This window comes from Kwoniella botswanensis, chromosome 1 (assembly GCF_036426115.1).
Source record: "Kwoniella botswanensis chromosome 1, complete sequence".
Taxonomy (NCBI): Eukaryota; Fungi; Basidiomycota; class Tremellomycetes; order Tremellales; family Cryptococcaceae; genus Kwoniella; species Kwoniella botswanensis.
In genome coordinates, this window is record NC_088599.1 from 11,672,777 (window position 1) to 11,694,337 (window position 21,561).

Below are 21,561 nucleotides of genomic sequence, written 5' to 3' on the forward strand. Positions count from 1 at the left end.
GGTCTGCAAATGCAACTGGGAGGTGGGAGTTGCTGATCTGTTGGAGTCGCTCGAGGTGGTTCTGTCTGACAGCTATATGCGATAGGTAGTACAGGGATATGATATCTCTGGGCTGTAACTTATCATGTATCGTGGAGGTGATCGTTGCGGTGGTTCACTTAAATGGCTCTGTGCCTGGTTCATTCGATGACACCGTCGGAGTTCCGATTTTTCATCTCAATTCCAAGTCAACATGACGATGCATGAACTGCCCTATCCTATCCTGACGGGCGTGACCTCTTCATCATACCATCATACGAGATATACATGATCCTCTACTCGATATATACATTACAACCTCACTCTCGTCCTCTATGCATTTTATATCTTCATACCGAATAATTTCTTCTTCTTCTTCTTCTCCACCCCATCCTTCCCACTACTCATACTCAGATTACTCATCGAATCGTTCAGTGAGCTCGCATAGGAAGATTGATGCTGTAATTTGGGTTGTTGCAGGTGCTGATTTTGGATCTGTGGTTGAGGAGGCGGTATTACGGGTGGTCCGACGGGGACGGTCCAATGTCTGAAATCTAGGATACTACGAATGACCAACGTACGATCAGTTTCAATACCAAGACAGAGACATTGAGTGTAGATCGACAGAGCTGATCCTTAATCAAACGCAACACTCACTTCTGGTAAGATGTAGGTTGACCAGGTGATCGATGTGGTCTACTAGGTCCCTGAGGATGAGGCTGGATTCCTCCAGGTGGGTTCGCACCTATACCTCCTCTTCCCAATGCTCTCATCTGCTGCGTGAAGATCTCAGGAGTCAAGACGTGTGTTGAGCCTGGTAGTAGGTATTGCACAAATAAGTGTCCGCTTGATTATTGAGCCAAGTAACCCATCCGAGATTCACACTCACCAATATAGACATCTTTTCCTAATGCTCTTCCAACTGTATAAGCGCACCTCATCTCACTGTAAGTCATTCCTCCGGCAATGAAAATTATGATCCTCTGTTTTCCCTCCGTGTTGTTCATCCGAGCCGAAGGAGCTTTGTGCCATGTCGGCCTGGCAGACCTCAAAGATCCAGATTGTGAAGGGGCTGCCAAGGTGTTACCTCCTCGTAACGAAGTCGTAGCGTCGACGGGGGCATCGCGGATGTATGGGAAGTTTGATTGATCGAGTCTTGACGACGATTGGTCCTACAACAACAAATGAGGGATCGCCCGTAAGCTTTGTATTGCAGACTTCAATGGAAGCGGGCTCTGTGCTCACCTCCAGAACCATCTGCACAATAGGTTTATACCTCGATAACTCATATTCACCTTCCTGATTAGACGGTTTCTGCTTGATCCTAGATTTGTTCGATCGACTCGAATCCTAATGGTCATACAACATACATGTCAGCTACCTGTGCAATGTCATCAGAAGCAAGGGATTAGCTCACTTTGATAATTTTCACCCCCAGGTGGATCATATTATTAACCATATCCTGTTCCGATATTGACAATCTAGCATGTTGGTATAATCGCCTTCGATCTTCATCTGCTACCCCATCTCTGAAAAGGATATACAGAGCCATAATGCGGACTTTGTCCAGTGATCTATACGCGAACTCGATATCAGCCACCACTTGATGAAAGGGAAGATAGAATGAAGCGCATCTGTCTCACTCACGTTATGTTTACACGATCATCTAGCAGAGGTACCATCTCTTCCACTATAGTCTTGGGGGTTTTACCCTCTGAGGTATATCCTGTCGCACAGCACTATGCAAACACGTATATATGAGCTGAGATTGAACTGTTAAGACCGCATTATGCAGCTTACCTGTTCTACGTTGGCAACAAGGGATAATTTCTTCTTCTCGAAGATCGACATGCACTCCTGAGCCATATCAAGATGTAACGAGAATTGTTCACGCTGAGTTTGGAATTGTGGCAAGGAGGCCAGCATATCTTTGAGATCGTTCACATTGACGTTACCACCACTAGATTTTCAATCAATCAGCTTACTACATCCCTATTGAAGCAACTGAAGCTATATAAAGCACTGGGCACTTACCCTCCGAATCCTGCATTCTCCTGTGCGAATTTTCCAAAGTCCGTCATGAGTGTATCAATGGCATCTTTCATATGCAGGTGTCGGACAGAACACCACACCGGATCGGCTTCAGTGAGCTCAGCAACTTTTTCTTCCTTTCCCCCTATCGTATTGGTATAAGTGTATCTAAGGACAGAGGGATGTCAGTCACACGAACAGATGCATTAGCCATGGAAGACCCTTGGAAGACAGCGGCTGGTTGCATAGCTCACTTGTATCGAACTCCATCTTCTATCTTCAAGAGATCATTCGCCATAGCCTGATACCAGAACTCATGTAACAGCGGTGCAGCGGGATCCATCGATCGGTCCACTACGAACAGAACTCCTTTGGGTCTGCCACTCGCAGGCTATGTCGGGACATCGTCCATCAGCTTCGTTCTGGTAAATAGAAGCAGATTATTTCCCAGCTGAACATACAGGAAACTCCGGATTATTCTGCAGGTATTCGTCCAAATCCAGCTGCAGCTGATTTGCAATCTTCTTACTCAGATGTTCTCCAACTATCTCAGGTGTTTTGGGTCCACCTCCCATTGCTGATCTCCATCTAAGCGACTGAGGCGCTTGCTGTTGAACAGGTGCCGAAGCTTGTGCTTGAGCTGCCAGAGGTCCTAAAGGTGGATGATGATGAGGTTGATAATATCGTATATAGGGGGACTCGTCTATTGTTGCTAGAAAATTCAGGATCTAGTGAACCAAGATCAAAATCAATGTAAGCTTATGTCTGTCGCAATGTTGGCATCGCACACTAAGCTTACAGATCTCCCAGCTACTTTAACGTCATCCTCAAACGCTTCTACTGCTAAATCCGCTGACGCCGCTCCTCCTAATGGTCCGAACATCGTAAAGAATGATCCCGGATTTTTCAGCGAGAAGACTCTATCCTCAATAGCTGTAAGGAGACAAAATCAGCTAATTCAGATCATACCCTTGGATAGAAAGGCCAGCTTACCCCATACATTGCAATACAGCTCTACAAAGGCTTGCAAAATACCGCCTTGTAATCCATCTGTAAGTTTCTGAGCCAATCTATCGTCGATACCTATCATGTTACTCTGTAAGCTGCAGCTCACACTCCACATGAAGTAAAATTAGCTTACCATCTATGAAATATAAATGAGCAGATTTATACGTCCTCCTTCCGCTGAAATCCGCTAATATCCGGTCTACATTCTGTGAAGTTGGGGTCAAGAGGTATATGGCGTCTACTGACATGGGTGGTCGGGGTGAATGTAATGGTTCGACGGCTATACGACAAGCACGCACACGAGATCAGCTTGTTATATGACAAGTGGCTGACCATAAGGTCGCCAACCATATGCTCAACTAACAGGTAACATTCTGCTGGAGGATATCGAAGTTGTTGTACACACTATCCAACAGAGCTTGCGAGTGATCATCTGTAATTAGGATTTTCCATGCTGGGGGAGGTATCGATTGTATCGCCGAGGTGAAACCTATATGATCGCATGGAAGAGTCAACGGACAGTACGTTGTCAGTGGATAGTGAGTTTCAAGGAGGACCGGGCGGGTCAACCCGAGAATATCGGTGTCGTGCGACCAGTTTTTGGCAATCCAGACAATATGAACCATTGCAATGGTACTCACGTTTCTTGAGGAGGTCTTTGAGGGGCATGGTGGTGTCCAAAAGAACGCGAGAATGTGACTAAGGATATAGGTATGAGATGAAAGAACAAGGAATGGGAGGATGATAGATGTCGGCTGGGTGATGAGGTCATGTGTTGTAGACGGACGGGCGATGTTTGGATGGTGAGAGAGTGGGATTACGTAATGACGCATTGAACTTCTTTCGCGTTTCAGGTTGTTGCCTGGATCCAAGATGTTGCAGTTTCGTAAAATATTGAGCTCCTTCACGAAAATTCAGAAAATCATCTGCAGATATCCCATCATCCATACATCTCTCGACATCATTCAAGACCAGCCAAGATGGAGTCCCAAGTGTTAGCTTGCCTGCAAGCTACTCTCAGTCCGGAGGAGTCAACGCGTAAACATGCTGAAGAGCAATTGAAACAATTATTCTTGGTGCCTGGTTAGTCCGACATATGCGTTACAAAAGTCGTGCAACAAGCTGAATATGAAATGTCTCGACAGAGGGAGGATTGAGTCTTGCCAGGATACTGTTAGCTCAAGAGGTAGATTTATCCCAAAGACAGATAAGTCCATTCCTTTCCGCTGGACAATGCAGGTCAAGCTAACATGAGTTTTCGGATGATACTCTGCAGGAGTGTTGTTACAGCAATATGTCAATCAACATTGGACACCTGCCTCAGCGAGCTTTCAACATCCCATCACACCGATTGAAGTGAGCTCTACCCCTCCGGTCTCCGTAACGATATCCCTCGGAACAGCTCATATGTTGTGTTGTGATAGGTAAAAGGTCAAATTCGACCACTGATATTTGATGGGTTATCCGACCCTCAACGTAAAATTAGATTATCAGCTGTATGTCTCTACCTCTGTCTCTGTCTCTGTCTAATCGTCTACCCCTGCCTACCCTTGCCCGCCACAAAAAGCTTTTGCTGATCGATGGGATGTGACAGGCATTCGCTTTATCGACGATAGCGAAATACGATTGGCCCGAAGATTATCCAGATTTACTTTCAAACTTGGTTAACCTTCTTGGCGGTTCGCCAAACTCCGTTCATGGAGCTATGCGAGTGATATCGGACTTTGTGAGGAATGATCTGAGTGAAGATCAGCTGTTGCCAGTCGTGCAGGATTTGTTACCTGCTGTGTTGAATATTTTGGGTGATCCCGAGGTAAGCTAGAGTCAAATCTATCATTCTCCTTTCAACATCAAGGTATAGGACACAAGAAATTATCTTTTTGTTGTTCTTCATTTTTAGTCGATCATGTGATACTGATTGGTTAATCTATTTTCTAGCGTCACTCAGCCACTACCCGAGCTCAAACTGTCTCGGTATTCAGACAGACTTTACGAATGTTGGAAACTGTCAAGGATGAACATCCTAGTTCCGTCAAATCAGCTATGGACAGCTTATCTCCCGTCTGGTTGAACGCTTTCACTCAGTTATTATCGTTAGATGCCGCTGAGGAAGTAAGGAAGAACTGGGAAGAATTGAGTATACGCATAGAGATATTCAGAGTGAGTAAATTAGGTCCTTTCCTTTCTGCATCTGTACTGCCCATCATCCCAATGTACCGATAGACATGAGAGCAAAGGCTGATCGAAACCTTCCTTGATTTTATGACAGACATTCTCATTATATCATAACGCTTTCCCTAAATACCTTCATCCCCATCTCCAAACGTATATCCCCTTATCCATCCAAAACTTGAAATCACTCTTACCATCCTTCCATACCTTCTACCTATCCAACGCGGATGACTCACATGAACCTCCTTCTCCCACTTCGGACGTGGGTATGTTAGATCCCAAGATCGATATCACCGATCTGGCATGTGCGATATTCGATTTCCTCACTCCCGCTGTGAGGACTAAGACCGCTCCTTCGATTCTGCTAGATGGTCAGGGGGATGGGAATGAGGTGATGCGAGGGATTGTGGATGTTGTCTTAGATTATACACAGATAACCAGGGAGAATGTGAGTGTAATACTCTATGAAAACATGCGATATTCTCATTTGAATGCTGCACATGGCATAAAGAGTGGGTAGCTGATTATGGGTTCTCCCTTGCGTGATGCAGGAAGAAGAATGGATGGAAGACCCGAATGCATTTGTGATTGACGAAGACGATGAAACCGAACAATACGGTATTCGAACTTCTGGGTACGACTTGATAGGGGTGAGTCAGCTTGCGACAAGTGGACTCTCCATAAGGGCACAGGCTGACGATGATCTAGTCAATGATGGACAAGTGGTCTCATCCTGTGACAAACATCCTTCAATCTAGAGTACAGCAGAAGGTGCAGGAATCGGCAGGTGCGAGATCATCTGGCAATCCTGATTGGTGAGCTGAAGAATACGTTTGGTGAATTCAGCTGACTTGAGTTTGTCGATCAAGGTGGAAACCACTCGAATCAGCATTATCTCTTATCGGAGGTGTGTCCGATGACCTCAGGGAGATTCTTGAAGATGATGAAGCTGCTGGTAAAGCGCAAAGTCTCAACGTGCAGTTCTTGTTTGATCAAGTCATTCCTGGGTTGTTAAGTCAATCAGGTCAGTTGTTGTTTGTCCTATCATATACGACCAATCAGCTGATATATGCCTGTGTTAAAATCAGAAACACCTTTCTTGCAAGGCCGAGCCTTCGTCTTCGCTTCTCAATTCGCCTCTTTGCTATCCGATGCTTTAGCCGGACAGTACCTCGGTGCCGCTGTACATGTGCTGGATTCGAGGGACGTCAGTGTACCCGTCAAGATATCTGCGGTGAAGACGATAAAGAAGTAGGTGTCTACCGAATGTTTAGTTACTCCGATCAAGCTCAATACTAATAAACGCTTTACAGTTTCTGTCGTCATGTCTCGCCCGAAATCATGCGACCTCAATCCCGACAAATCCTCACTTTGCTCTTACCTCTCTTACCTGAGATCACCAATGAGACTCTTTATCTGGTACTAGAAACAATCCGAGCTGTGTTCGCATTAGACACGAATCTGATCAATGGTGATTCCGTGGTGGAGGTGGCAAGTAGGATATACGATGTTTGGGTCAAGTTCACAGATGGTAAGTCAGAAAACTTCATCTCTTGCGGCCCATCTGCCTATCTCACCAACGGCATGATTATGCGTTTTCCCAGATGTTGATTTTCGTTTTGATCAATTACAGATCCGGTCACAACAGCCATAATAGAAGAGACATTCGAATCTCTCGCTTCTCTCCCCGATCCTTCCGTCGCACCAGCTCTGGTACAACTGATAGGTCCCAAGCTAGCCGAAGCGATATCGACACCAGTCGATGACGATACCGTCCATATACCTGGTGAAGCGGTGCAATTGGCCAATAGTCTGATCAGGACAAGAGGTGGGCCGTTGGAACCTGAGCTGATAGGTAGTGTGACTGTTGCTGTGATGGGCGTACTGAGGACGACAGATGATATGGATGTGATTCAGGTGAGCCAGTGTCACAGCTAGAATGAGTGAAGACTGAAAGAGCTGATGATGAATGGTATTCAGCACGGAATGATACATCTTACCTTGGTAGTCAGGAAAGATTGCGATAAGCTTATTCAGTGGTAAGCAGACCAAAAACCCTTCGATGACCAACCAATATATAGCGTTATACCGAATTCACTAATGGTTCTTCCTTTTATCCGTAGGCACGACTCCGAAGGCAACAACGGTATTCACTCGATCTTCCACCTATTATCTCGTTTCCTCGCACCTACATTCTCCGAGTCAGGCGGTATCTTCGTTGGTGAATTGATTATGCACCTGTTCAGAAAAGCCGGAAGCGTTATGGCACCAGTATTACCTGATTTATTAAGAGCTGTAGTGGGAAGATTGGTCACTGCTCAGTTACCAAGCTTCATCCAGGTGGGTTCCGTTCATTTCACTCAATTCTGTACTGTTCAACCCTTGTACTGATTTATACTTGTTGTCGGAAATGTTCAGACACTGGTCCTTCCATTTGCATACCTATTCGGAACACAATATACAACGTCCACCATCGATCTCTTGTCATCTTTCTCTGTACCTCTACCGGAAGGAGGTGAGAAGTCAGGATTGGAGGTAGTCTTAGCTGCATGGTGTGAACATTCAGATACTATAACTGGATCTTGGAATATTAGAGTATCCGATTTAGGATTATCGAAATTGTTCGCCATGTCCTCTTCTGCTCAGGATCAGAGACTGAATGGAGTGGTGGTTAGAGGTGATTTGGTGATCGATGAGAGGAATAGAGATAGTAAGTTGACCAACTCTCATATAGCCACTTCTTCCTCTCCAACATTTCCGAGAAAAGATAGGATGTATGGCTGATTCGCTGGATTAACTCAGCTATAATGACGAGATCAAGAACTAGAAATAGTCAGTCGTACCCATAATTTTCCCTCTATGTGTATTGACAGCTTACATGTCCCTTCAATTCCTACGCGATTCCATGTAGACCCAAACCAATATACTCAGATACCTTTCCCACTCAAAGCGTTCAAGTTGATATTGAAAGATGTACAGTCCGAACCGGGAGCTAAAGGAAAGGGGAAGAAGGTGGATTATGATATTGAGGAAGATGACGGGGTAAGTGAAAATTATCCTAAGTTGAGCAATGAGACTCAATGACCGGATCACCTGAATGAATGTCTCGACTACCATCTCGTGTAAAAGATTATATACTAATTTTTGCATTTCGTCAATCGCAGGACGAGGATTGGGATGATGATGATCTATTAGCTGGAGGAGGTGATGGTGTCGGAGAGTTTGATTACCTATCTTGTGAGTTGATCTCGTTCTCTCGATATACTACAATAGATACTGAGATTGGTCTTGCTTCTCAGCTTGGCTGGATGATAAAGGCGGTAATGAAAATGATGCTCAGGATGACGATGAGGATTTGAAATCTGATCCATTGGCTCAAATCGATATGGGGGTGAGTCATAACTATTATTTTCTTTATCATCCTGGTAAATCCATATAAGCTGAAATGAGGCTGATTGATCGGGGTCATGCACAGCAACACCTAACGGATATACTTCGACAAGCTTATATGAATGAAAGTAGTAATATCCATCAGATGATCGATAGTTTAACTGAGGTGGAGAAGAAAACTTTAAGAGAGGTATTGACTTTATCTTGATAAGCTCGCGAATAAGATGTTACGTTTGATAAGATAGATAGGTATCAGCAATATATAACATGTACATAGATGACAAGACAATGTGATGGTTGCATCTTTATTCACCATGAAGGGAGATTTGCAGTGTTGGGAAGAATATACATATACGTATAGTATGATAGTACAACATGTAACCAAAACAAAACCCATTAAACCTAACATTCCGATACACAAATGACCAAGAACCGATGACATCCGTACAATATCTAATTTATGATAATAAAACAAAACAAAGGATATTCGACGAAGATATTATTTCCATGATTCCGTTGACTCATCTATCATATCACATCACATTTCCTCGTCGATTTCGACCTTTGCTGATCGTTCCTACAGAATGAACAACTGGAATACCATGAGACCCTCATCAGTAAAACATATTCATAACCTTCCACTCATCCTATCAATTTCGAAAAGACACAACTCACCTGACCTTCTCCACTCTCCACCCTCTCCTGCAATGTCTTCTCCGCTCTGCTCCTCCAATCGGACTCTACCAGATCCGCCGTACGATGACAGGCGAAATCGAATCGCATGTAATCCGGTATATAACTTTCTATAGGGTTCTGTAGTGCTAGACCGACCGCTTCGCTCAATCCGGAAAGATCATGGGCGTGGACCGAATAGACATAAGGACTATCACACGGAATGGGTTTTACAAGCTTCAGTCGAAGCTTCAAGTCATACCAAATATGGGACTGATTACTGCCAACAAAACGAAAGACGATGTGTGCACTTACGGCTCAAGATCCGTCATATGCCATTGTTGAGCATGCCATTTCGTTCTATTCTGTGGATCTTCTTCATCCCAAGTTAAAATCGGATTGATAAACTAGACAATTTCCCAAAATCAGATCAGCTCAGTGCTTTGCATCTGTATTCATGTACTGTCACTAAATCACTCACCGGTACTCCCATGCAAAGTGCATCCCAAGGACTAGGACTAATCCTCGGTCTACCCACACCGACAAAAACGAATGACTTGCTTAACTCCTTGTAAAAATCGAGTTTAGGTAATTTACCCATATTCTTTATACCCAGCTCTTTTACCCTCTTCGACGTGATTTCATCATCATCCGTCATTCCTCCTACCACTGCGATGCCATACGTATCCTGTAATCCTACGAGCGTTTCTAACGTCCATGAGAATGCAGTTGAGTTTTCGAGGTAATGCATCTGTTTAGCTAATAGGTATGCCTGTGGTGGATCATGTCGGTGCGATGTAGGCAGGGAAGGGAGTCGTCGACAAGTAGGTTCGATAGAGTAAGAGAGGAAATAGTTGTCATTCCGTGGGGAAGGGGAGAGAGTGAATTGGGTTCCTAGGGGGTTTGCAGGGCTATATGAAGTTCATAAGTCAAAACCAAGTCAGCTCCACAGAGATACTACCAAGATAGAAAGTAAATCACAACAATATACCATACCAGCCGGAAGAAACTTGAACTTACTCATCCCAATACCAGAAACTCATGATTTTCCAAGCCGGTATCCCTTCAATATTCTCCTTCGTTTTCAAACACTTCTGGTCAGAGTGGGTATAACAAACATTGACTTGATCCGGATCCGCCAGAACCATCCTAACATTATCTTTGAGGGTATTCCAAAGTTCTACAGTTTTGCGCATATCGGCATTATACCATCCCAAACTTGTAAACACGTATGAGTAATTATACGCGTTCAACGTTGAAATAACACTTTGAGCGTAGATCGTCTCTCCGGCTGTACTCGTTCCCGCGAACGCTTCTGCGAACCAAAGGGAACTTAAGATGAGAACAGTAGTTTGGTTGGTACCGCATCCTTGAAGTATCAATTCATCTTCTTCTTCTTGCGATAATTTCTCATTTTCTGTGAATGGTAAAGAAGTATTTCGAAGTATGCCTAACTCCCGACAGTGGGATAGTCTAGCGATGACTTCGTCGTTGTATTTCCATACGTCACCAGTATAGAAATACGGATTTTCACCGATTTGTAAATCTAACCCACCGGAGGAAGAAGATGAGGTGGTGCCGAAGAAGTGTCGACCGAGAGATAGGAGAATAACGATGAGTGGGATAGGTAGAAGTAAGAAGAGGAGACGATGTCTGGATCGTATTGAGTTGGGAAGGTGGTTCAAAGGGAATGGTAGTTTGTTATGTGACCTATTCATGAACAATTCAATGCATTGAGTTTGGTGCGAAACTGAGTGAACAGGGTTTGGTGAGAGATAAGATGAGATTTAACTCACCTACGCAGTATACGTTCCTTCTGTTCATCCACACCCTCTTCACCTGCTCCTGAAGGCGATGTAGCCAGTGCTATGTAATCGTTATGGTTGTTTCCTACCATATTTGTTGAACAGCTAAAACTGCGTTTGAAACTGCGGATCGTAAGGATGTTTGGTGTTGTTGATCTCTCAATCGCCTATCTACAGTATGTACTGCTATTCGTTATGGGTGAATCATGTTTGTGTTATGATCATTGAGTCCCTCGCACACCGTCTCCCGCAAAGAAGTGATATATTCAGTAAGATTGATGTTTACAATCGTTGTCGAGCAAGATACATTATCCATGACCAAACTCCAACTTTTCCCTAGCCTCCTCCAATCGTTGAGATAGCCGGAAGGATCAAAAGAGAGATCATAACCAGATTACCATCAAATGTTGGCGCACCGGTAGATAACGTGGGGAAATTACGGTCGAAAGCCAAATCATCACCTAAACTTCTGTTGAGGAAGAAAAATTAGATATTCCTAATTGATGTCCCCAACTCATACTCCATCTCTGTCCAACATCGGATCCACTCTTTGGAAATCCTAATTCGATGAGGATAGAAGGGGAAGTGTTTTTGGAAGAAAGGAATTGTTGATGAGTGGCCATCACACATATATTACTTTTAACATCTAGCCCAGACTCAAATAAAGTATCAGTGATTGGAACTATGGTCACTTCTCTCTCTGCTCATCAATCTGCTAATCTTCCAAATACGAAGAAAGACCTGTTATCTTGGTATGGACCTGGACATCGGGACTATTCCGTCTACCATCACTTGAAACAACGACTGACTTATCATACCCAGAGCTCCTGCTCTGAGGACTTCTACAGAAGTTGCATATGCTTGATTCCCATACAAGGAGCTCAGATAAAAGATAGGTAGCTGATGCTGAAAGGTCATCGTAGTAGACTAAATGGTGAGCTTGGATATGGAAGGGTGGAGAAGAAGTCCGTACTCCGTGAATTGAATCGACTACCTATATGGTCACCGTTAGATGAACAACCCTGCCGGGTGTCAGTCAAGACAGGAAAGTTCAGTGAAATTTGGATGTCTCTTGATCCCTATCTTCGCCATACCTACCAGATCAACAAACACCAAAACTTAACTCCCTGCCCGCCGATTCGGAGGGATGGAGAGAGGTCTGTATTTCTTACAAGGTGAGGAGGCCGATCCAGCTTCTCTTCGTGTTTATCGGATTGAGTTTGAGATGGATGAAGAATATTCTTGTTGGATGGTCGGTATGTGTTTGGAAGTATGGGCAAAGTGGTATATTCATATTCCTCGGAGAGGCTGGAGAAGCTAGATGATTTGAATGGAATCATATAGGTTGTTTGAGGCTTACTTGTCTTTACTTCATTCATAGACTAGACCCTATCTTACAGTTGAGTTCCTATATGTAGTGGTTTGTCGTTCATCTAGCATTTTGACATATTCGTCAAGCATTATACGCTTATCATTATACATTATACATTATCATTATACCTTATACATTATACATCATCTATCAACAATATCATTTATGCATTGCTCAACGCATAGCACAACCAGACGCACTGCGTAACTCTTCGCTCTCCATCCACGCTTTGCCTTTACCTCATCTACTGCGTATTTCCACCCGATTGATAACTCCATGAAACGATCTTTATGATCGCTCAACGCTCGCACACAAGAGCTACCACTTTCTTAGAAGCAGGTGCATCCACACTTTGCCTTTACATCTCGTACAGCTAGACACCGGTTCGTAAATCCAGTCAAACGACATGATCGTCCCTCTTTTCCAACTTGAAAGTTTCCTTAGTGTGCGTAACGGAATCTCTATGGATCTCACCCATCCCCCATCAAAATCATCTATGAACTATCATCGATCACTGTCATCTCCTTCAACTGACACTTGCAAAGCATATTCAACCACCTACATTCTCATTGCTATATAGCATTCTCATCTCATCAACAAAGAAAGAGACGCGCCCTCCAACACCCAATCGGATGATCGAAGATACAACACCGAACCTCCCCGCACCTGATATACGACAAATGTTCGGTCGTACTAAGTGGAACAAACATAACAATAACAACGAAGAGGATTGAATAACGATCCCGGTCTACCTCGCCTCCCTTGCCATTGAGTTGGGGAAGAAGAGACAGTGCACTCATCCCTTGAGGACGGTACTGGTCAACCCGGATCGAAATGGTCATTCAGGATCAGAAATGGAGCGCGAATATGCCAATCACGATTCTCCTTGGATCATCTATTCGCTTCTACAGCTTCTGCCTCTCACATCTTCACTCGGAATGGGAAAAGACGAATACACATCATACGACTCCTTACCAACCAACCCGATGATCCGATATAGAGGAGAACACCCTCATCACGCCTTGAAAACAGCGACGTTGATCTTATCCGATAAACTAGTCCCATCCGAGATCCTAGCTCTGATACCTTCTACAACGAAATTGCATATCGCCAAGAAATTCCCAGGTAATGCGGAAGGAGCTCAGAATGAAATGATGGAATTGGCTTTAGCTGGAGCTCAAAAGGGTGAAATCGTAGTCAGACTCAAACAGGGTGATCCATTTGTATATGGAAGGGGTGGAGAAGAAGTCCTGTACTTCCGTGAAAATGGATTTGAATCGACCGTCATTCCCGGTATATCATCTGCGTTGGCTGGACCGTTGATGATGAACATTCCAGTAACTCAACGGGGCGTATCGGAATCGTTGGTGTTGTGCACGGGAGTAGGAAGACAAGGAAAGGCAGTGAAATTACCTGGTTATGTCAAATCTAGATCCCTCATCTTACTTATGGGAGTAGCGAGGATCAATCAAATCATAGAAACGTTAACTCTCTCTTCGCCCAACGCCGAAGGAAGGGATGGAGAGAGGTATCCCGGTTATTTACCTATAGGTATAATAGAGAGGGCTTCGTCGCCTGATCAAAGGATTATCATGAGTAGGTTGGATAGGATTGAGGAGTCTCTGAAGAAGTTGGATGAAAGACCACCGGGTATGATCATTGTTGGATGGTCGGTACTGTGTTTGGAAGGTAAGGGCAAAGTGGATATATTAGACAATATAAATGCATCGGAAGAGGATGAGAGGAAGATAGTGGATGATTGGTTGAATGGAATGGATTATAAGGTTAGAGAGGGATTACAAGAGGGTTGGAGAGATCTTTTGAATGAGGTTCAGTAGAATAGAATATCTTACAGTTAGAGTTCATATATGTAGTAGGTTAGTCGTTCATCTAGCATTTTGACATATTCAGTCAAGCATTATACATTATACATTATACATTATACATTATACATTATACATTATACATTATACATCATCTATCAACAATATCATTTATGCATTGCTCAACGCATAGCACAACACAGGAGCGCACTGCGATAACTGCTTCGCTCTCAGAATATGCATCCACAGCTTTGCCTTTACATCATCGTACTGCGTATGACCACCCGGATTCGGGATAACTCCAGTGAAACGATCATGATCGTCATAGTGTATGATGAATATGATGATAATTTCCTAAAATAGAATGCGATTCACTTGGCAATCTCTAAAAATGGAACTCACCCAACCCGCCCGATCAAACAACCAAACTAACGAACTATCAAATCGATCACTGTACATCTCTCTTCAACTGACACTTGCAAAGCATAATATAGCAACCACCTACATTCTCATTGCTATATAGCATTGCTCATCTCAACAACAAAGAAAGAGACGCGCTCCCTCCAACACCCAATCGGATGATCGAAGATACCAACACCGAACCTCCCCCGCCACCTGATATACGACCGTTCGGTCGTACTAAGTGGAACAAACATAACAATAACAACGAAGATGGATTGAATAACGATCCCGGTCTTCCTCGCCTCCCTTGCGGGATTGAGGTTGGGGAAGAAGAGACCAAGTGCACCTCATCCCTTGAGGACGGTACTGGTCAACCCGGATCGAAATGGTCATTCAGGATCAGAAATGGAGCGGCGAATATGCCAATCACGATTCTCCTTTTAGGCATCATCTTATTCGCTTCTACAGCTTCTGCCTCTCCGACATCTTCACTCGGAATGGGAAAAGACGAATACACATCATACGACTCGACTTACCAACCCAACCCGATGATCCGATCAAGTAAGAGGAGAACACCAATTCTGTCATTCCTCAAATATATACTCGACTACGCTTCATCTTCCTTATCCCACTTCACCGACCCCGATACGATGCACATGCACATGATGGGTAAGAGGGAATTGAGTACAGGGGAAATAGTGGAAGCTTGTATGATACCTGTTTTGGTGGCTTTGAGTGGGATGTTTGCAGGATTAACATTAGGGTGAGTGATAAGTTCTTTTGTTGTTGGTGATCGTGGTCGTGTGATCAACTTTTCCTGGAGAGTGTCACAAACACACACCATCATATCGCTCATTACATGAACGGCTAACCTTCTATTGAATACCCACTTAGATACTTCTCGGTCGATCCTACTCAACTACAAGTATTATCCATATCTGGTACACCCAAACAGCAGAAGTACGCTATGAAGATTCTACCCGTTAGGTGAGTTACGATACCTTATAATAGCATCGAACCTCTACTTTACCTGAGTGAATGTGATCAGCTGATACTGTTTGACCGTTTGTTCACTGTTGCAGGAAAGACTCGCATCTACTTCTGACCACTCTGATTCTCGGTAATATGATTGTCAACGAGGCTTTACCTGTAGTCATGGATAATGTCATTGGCGGCGGTATTTATGCGGTGATCGCTTCTACAGCTTTAGTAGTTATGTGAGTTTCGACCGCACTCCTTTCCGACTTATTCAACTTCTCACATTATTTATCAACAGCTTCGCCGAAATCATTCCTCAATCCATCTGTTCACGATACGGTCTACTCGTCGGCGCCTCAATGGCATGGCCTGTGAGAATCATGATATGGATAGCTTTCCCTATCGCCTGGCCAATTGCCAAACTGCTAGAGTACATTCTGGGTGCTCATCATGGTATCATCTATCGACGAAGTGAATTAAGAGAATTGATCAAGATGCATGCAGCTACTGCCGAAGGAGGGGGTGATCTGGACTTCGATACCGTCCAAATGGCTCAGGGGGCTTTGGATCTCGCTCAGAAAACAGTCAGGGAAGCCATGACTCCCATCGAACAGGTTTTCATGCTTCCGATAGAAGCCAAGTTGGATTATGAGACTCTTGGACATGTAGTCAGATCAGGTCATTCTAGAATACCGGTTTACCAAATGGTAGAAGTTCCAGATATCAACTTCGCTACTGCAACGAAAGGCCCAGCAAAGACTAAGATGGTCAAAAAGGTTTTAGGTAGTTTGTTAGTGAAATCGTGTGTTTTACTTGATCCTGAAGGTGAGTATGACGATCAGGTGGTCTTACGCTAAGGGATTTAAATAAGGCTAATTGATATTTATGTTTCACAGATGCTACTCCACTTGCTTCCATCCCTATCAATGCGATCCCTTCTGTCCCGTATGATGAACCATTGACCAACATGCTGAACGTATTCCAAGAAGGTAAGCTGCTAATTTTGAATTCACTCGTAACATGCTAACGCAGACTCCTTACAGGTCGGTCTCACATGGCGATAGTCTCGCGAAGACCTAAACGAGTCGAGAAAGACCTGGAAGATGCTGAGTCAGTCATGACAGCCGCAGCGGGTGGTTTGAGACAAAGGTTCATGAGGAAGGTAGCGGAGATCTCACATGGGAATAAATCTTCATCCGATTCCGATTCTTCCGAGACTGATACGGATGTTGATGTTGAGAGGGGCGAGAAAGGTGAAAGTAAGAAGAGAAGGAAGAAGACCAGGACCAAAAGGATCAATTCTGGATCGGACGGTACTGCTGTAGCGTCCAGTCCGACCTCCACCACGGCAGCAGAAGAAGTGAAACTGCAGCAAGAGCAGGAAAGGAAGAAGAAAGCTAGTCTGGTCGAGAAAGCGAAATTGATACAGTTGGAACAGACTGTTCCGGCTGATGCGCAGATGGCCCCAGGTGCTGTTGAGAAGGTGAGTATAGCCAGCATCTATCAGAAATGGACAGCTGGCTGATCAGTTCATACGGATATAGTTCTTCGAAGGATTAGAAGGTGCACCACTTGGTGTCATCACCCTTGAAGACGTGTTGGAAGAGCTGATAGGTGAAGAGATTTACGATGAGTAAGTTTGCCATATTATTTTCACCTGAAGTACATTTGATTGACAATGTTGATATGTAGGTACGATGAACACGGCGTACCTCGATCGGATGCCTCGGCCTTCGTACCCCGAGAAGCGATGTTAGCAGCTCGTAAAGCAGCTTTGGCAAGACAGAATCTAGCTCTGGCCGAATCGACTCCTTTACCACCTACCAACGATGCAGATCTGGAACAGCCGCAATCGCAATCATCTGGAGCAAGAAGGGTCATACCGAAATTAATTACCAAACCCAAATTTGGTCTTGGTAAAAAACCGGTCTCTCAGCCTGGTCGATCACGAACAGCGGATATCACAATTACATCTTCCACTCCTCCTCCCCCTGCGGCTCCGGCTCAATTCCCTGGTAACGATGCTCCCGCTAACAGTCTTGCTGCTGGAGGAGAAATCAAAAGGACATCCTCGCCTGGTGAGATTGACCAGGATGACGTACCTAGACGAACTCAATCTGAAGTCAAAATGAACGTGAGAAGGCAATCAACGCCTACCGATTCTCAACCTGCCTCAACCGGAGCGGGTTCAGTACCCCTCAAAGGATTAGATCCAGTGACAGCGGTTCCAGCTCGACTGTTATCTTCAGGTGCGGCAGTAACACCTAATGTAGCTCCTCCGGGCGGTACCAACAATTTGTTGAATGAGGCATTGATGATTGAAAGAGGTAGAAGAAAGGGTGGGATCAACACGCCACCAATTATCAGAGCTGCGTCTCAAGGTGCAGCAATCGGAACAAGATCGAATGTACCTAGTAGACAACCTACTCCACCAAGTCAAGGATCAACTTCAACAGCAAGTGGACCATCTGCTCCTTCAGCTCCGACTGGAGGGATAATCAGTCCTCAGCCGGTGCAAGCTAAGAAAGTGCCCAAATTCAAATCTGTTCCTGCACCTCCTTTGGCCGCAACGCCTACTCCCTCGGAGAGAGGTGGGTCGATGGATGGGAAGGGTTGTAAGAAAGCGGATGGGAAGGAATAATTTGTCTAGTGGAGACAAAGTAGGATTGGTGGCCGGGAGTGCAGAGGGTGAAGAAAGGGGGATGCTGAGCAGGGGGACGGACAGTCTCGTGAAGGAAGTTCTGTCACTCCACATTCCGTACTTTAAGCAAATACAAGAGAGTCTGACCTGTATTATGCATGTATCATTATCCTATCGTGGTCGTATGCATATATATACATAAATATGTCAACAAGAGAAAGATACAGTGTGTCGAGGAAGTAGGTGAGTTCCGCGCGCCATGTGCATGTGGTGTGCGCGTGTCCGCCACTTTAACTTTTGTACGCGGCTGGTTTTTGTTCAATGTATAAACAATCTTTTAACATGTTGGATGATGTTTGGACCTCTGACCACTTTCATGATTCCTTACATTCCTCGACTGGCAGCCTTCTTCATCGACCTCACACATTGTCCAGTCACCATTTATCCACCTGCATATATCCTAGGACCAAAAAACATACCGACATACAGACCACTCAATCATTTATACGTAACCACCACATCCCTCATCATGTCTCGTCCTCAGGGACATCGTAAATCCCACTCCACCTCTGCCTTATCCTTTTTAGCTTCTCAACCACAACCATCATCCTCTCAATCATCAAGAAGTAAAGATGCACCGTCAGATGGCAAGTTGAAGTACCGCTCTCGTCGGTCTCTCTTACCATCCGTCAATGAATCCGAACCAACATCAGCAAGTATGACTTGTTTACCTGGTTTGACCACTGCTCCTGATCCCGGGACACCAGTGGGAGGAGAGGGCATGAGACGGACAAAATCGAATCAGTCTCATGTATCTACTGATAGAAGTAGGAGACAGAGCAAGAGTCATTCTGCGGCTGAAGTAGAGAAGATGGAGAGGGGTGAAGGGGCTGGAATGGGGATGGGGATGGGAATGAGGAGGGAGAGGTCGGTTGAGGAAGGGCTGGAAAGCTGGTTAAGCGATGTAAGTACACTCTACACTTCTTGATTCGAAGAACATCTGCCTTGAAGGGAAGATTGATGGGGCAAAGCTGATTCAGATCTACCATGTCAGATCAAATCCTTACGCAGCTCTTCACGACGACGTCTAGCTGCCTTGAAGCATATAGAGAGATACCTCGTCGAAATATGTGTAAATAAAGATGAGATGAAGCTGGGAGAGCTAGTTTCAAAACAGAGTAAGCTTAGCTCTGTGGTTATGTCAATTACATATATATAGCTGACATAATTCGCCAATTCGACAGTCCATCAAGCACTACTTTCCCTCCTTACACGACACACTTCCACCATATCCCAGAAATCCTCACATACTTCTTTACCCGTGAATGACGAGCTGGCGATGAGCCTCGTACCTGAGATCGAGGTTGTTGCGAGTATATTACAAGGATTTTGCTGTTTGAGTAGGAGATGTAAGGAGACTGTTGGCGAGAGTTGGGTGATGGAGGCGAGTTTGAAACGCTTTCTAACTGTCAATGCCAATGAGAAATCATAAGCTAATCTTATAAATCATATAGATGTTTATAGATCTTCTGCTGCTTCTGCGGTCACAGCCACCCATGACCGAACATTCTAAAGCTATCGCGTATACAATACTAGAATTGTTATTCTGCATATTGGTGGATTCACCGAAAAATGCTCGTACGTACGAAAAGCTTGGCGGACTGGAAGCTGTCACAAGGGTATTGAAAGGTACAGGAGTGACTAAAGATGTCAGGTGAGTACTGAACAGATCTTTCTCGACCATAACGGATTTGACTGAACCATTCCAATTTGACAGGATGAAATGTATAGAATTCCTCTACTTTTATCTCCTGCCCGAGCAGAACGACCCTCAACGAACCGTATCTTCATCTTCTTCGTCTTCCTCCTCATCCAACTCGTCATCGCTCTTCCCACCCTCTCCCCTCTTGACGTCCCAAAGTTCCATATATATACCTGCCATTAGAAATCTCAATGACAGTCATTCGCCTAAGGGCCATCCTAAGGAATTGGCAGATCTCGACATGCCTTTTGTCCCCATGACACCCCGCAAAGCACCTCAACCAAATTTAGGTTATTTGACACCTGCAGTTAGGAAATCATCAGTGTGCACTTCGAACAGCTCAACCCCAAATCTACCGACTGTCCCTGCTTCACCCAGAGTACCTATATCGCAAAGTACAACTTCTAGGGGACTAGCAGCAATGTTGGATGAAATGGATGGACCCTCAATGCCTACTCCACGATCTAGTAGGTCACATAGGAGTACAAGTGAAGATGAACGGAGTGGTGTAGGCTTAGGATTGGGTCTACCAAAAAGTGCAAGTGGATTGGATAGATCGGACATTTCTCATAAAGTCGATTCGCCATCTGGTTTCATCGATCCGTTTAATCTGACAAGTAGCTCAGAAAGATCACATTCAGGTTCATCAGGTTCATCAGGTTCATCAACCATCGTTCCGATATCTACTTCCAGGTCAATCTCACGCTCGAACACCCAGCCATCATTGACTTTGACGGACTCCAACGGATTACCCAGATCACCCAGTATTTCCTCCATGAGAAGAAGTAGCGTAAGGAGAGTCAGTAAGAGCCCGTTGATCCAATCGAACGTACCTGAACAAGACGAATCAGCCGTACCTGTATCAGTACCAAGAACACCAAAAATTAGACACTCAAGAACGCAATCTCATTTATCTGGATTACCTGCTGGTTCTATGGCTGGCGTTCCACCCGTACCTCCCTTGCCGTCCAGCTCTCGTACACCTTCTTCGAAACCCCGTGCGTTCCCTGCCGAGTTGACGAGGGGTATACCACCTAGTGCTTCGTCGCCTTCTTTAGGTGGGATCACACCGCTGGGAGCAAGTAAAAGGATACCGTCAGATAAGAGGAATCCGAACGCTGTGATGAACAGTCGGAAAGAAGTTGGGCTGGGTAAGGACAAAGTATTGAAAGATGAGAAGAAGAGGGTTAAGGATGTGAGGAGTGTTGACGAGAAGAAGGAAATGGTGAGTTTCTCATCTACCCTACATATTACCGAATTTTCTCTGGGCGTGTGTGGGCTAAGACTGATGAATGATCTTGGATATGTTAGCTCGGTATGTGGCTAGGTAATGTCGATCAACTTGTTCAAGGAGTCGAGAAAGTCAGTTTCTGGGGATCAATAGGCAATAAAGGTAAAGTTGGGAGGTGATCATACAGTATCATAGTGAAAGGTGGATAGACGTATTACCAATATCGAGCTTCAACTCAACTTATAATACAATACTG

At 44.6% G+C, this 21,561-nt stretch overlaps 6 protein-coding genes across 6 annotated transcripts; 4 read left to right on the forward strand and 2 right to left on the reverse strand.

The window, feature by feature from the left end:
* Nucleotides 1–360: 360 nt before the first annotated feature.
* On the reverse strand, nt 361–3,726 carry L199_004404 (uncharacterized protein; the record flags this gene model as incomplete). The annotated part of the gene is made up of 15 exons (XM_064890131.1): nt 361–580; nt 676–832; nt 908–1,190; nt 1,264–1,368; nt 1,436–1,592; nt 1,666–1,757; nt 1,819–1,978; nt 2,053–2,217; nt 2,304–2,440; nt 2,511–2,777; nt 2,849–2,982; nt 3,043–3,132; nt 3,191–3,337; nt 3,422–3,547; nt 3,699–3,726. 15 exons carry the CDS (start codon nt 3,724–3,726, stop codon nt 361–363), a joined length of 2,268 nt encoding a protein of 755 aa, XP_064746203.1.
* A 311-nt stretch (nt 3,727–4,037) lies between these two features.
* On the forward strand, nt 4,038–8,827 carry L199_004405 (uncharacterized protein; the record flags this gene model as incomplete). The annotated part of the gene is made up of 21 exons (XM_064890132.1): nt 4,038–4,140; nt 4,203–4,268; nt 4,334–4,413; nt 4,482–4,553; nt 4,652–4,870; nt 4,996–5,217; nt 5,327–5,677; nt 5,781–5,879; nt 5,938–6,044; nt 6,099–6,253; nt 6,318–6,480; nt 6,543–6,760; nt 6,863–7,146; nt 7,210–7,268; nt 7,353–7,569; nt 7,648–7,939; nt 8,032–8,061; nt 8,141–8,271; nt 8,394–8,466; nt 8,529–8,620; nt 8,705–8,827. The coding sequence occupies 21 exons, from the start codon at nt 4,038–4,040 to the stop codon at nt 8,825–8,827; spliced, it is 3,156 nt and encodes a 1,051-aa protein (XP_064746204.1).
* Nucleotides 8,828–9,261: 434 nt separating this feature from the next.
* Nucleotides 9,262–11,188, reverse strand: L199_004406 (uncharacterized protein; the record flags this gene model as incomplete). The annotated part of the gene is made up of 5 exons (XM_064890133.1): nt 9,262–9,502; nt 9,607–9,698; nt 9,773–10,202; nt 10,312–11,001; nt 11,088–11,188. The coding sequence occupies 5 exons, from the start codon at nt 11,186–11,188 to the stop codon at nt 9,262–9,264; spliced, it is 1,554 nt and encodes a 517-aa protein (XP_064746205.1).
* A 1,912-nt stretch (nt 11,189–13,100) lies between these two features.
* Nucleotides 13,101–14,306, forward strand: L199_004407 (uncharacterized protein; the record flags this gene model as incomplete). The annotated part of the gene is made up of 2 exons (XM_064890134.1): nt 13,101–13,158; nt 13,315–14,306. 2 exons carry the CDS (start codon nt 13,101–13,103, stop codon nt 14,304–14,306), a joined length of 1,050 nt encoding a protein of 349 aa, XP_064746206.1.
* Nucleotides 14,307–14,869: 563 nt separating this feature from the next.
* Nucleotides 14,870–18,312, forward strand: L199_004408 (uncharacterized protein; the record flags this gene model as incomplete). Its single annotated transcript, XM_064890135.1, has 8 exons — nt 14,870–15,456; nt 15,588–15,680; nt 15,776–15,910; nt 15,970–16,496; nt 16,568–16,660; nt 16,715–17,154; nt 17,216–17,304; nt 17,364–18,312. 8 exons carry the CDS (start codon nt 14,870–14,872, stop codon nt 18,310–18,312), a joined length of 2,913 nt encoding a protein of 970 aa, XP_064746207.1.
* A 529-nt stretch (nt 18,313–18,841) lies between these two features.
* On the forward strand, nt 18,842–21,484 carry L199_004409 (uncharacterized protein; the record flags this gene model as incomplete). The annotated part of the gene is made up of 6 exons (XM_064890136.1): nt 18,842–19,276; nt 19,367–19,490; nt 19,557–19,756; nt 19,827–20,026; nt 20,090–21,299; nt 21,386–21,484. The coding sequence occupies 6 exons, from the start codon at nt 18,842–18,844 to the stop codon at nt 21,482–21,484; spliced, it is 2,268 nt and encodes a 755-aa protein (XP_064746208.1).
* Nucleotides 21,485–21,561: the final 77 nt, after the last annotated feature.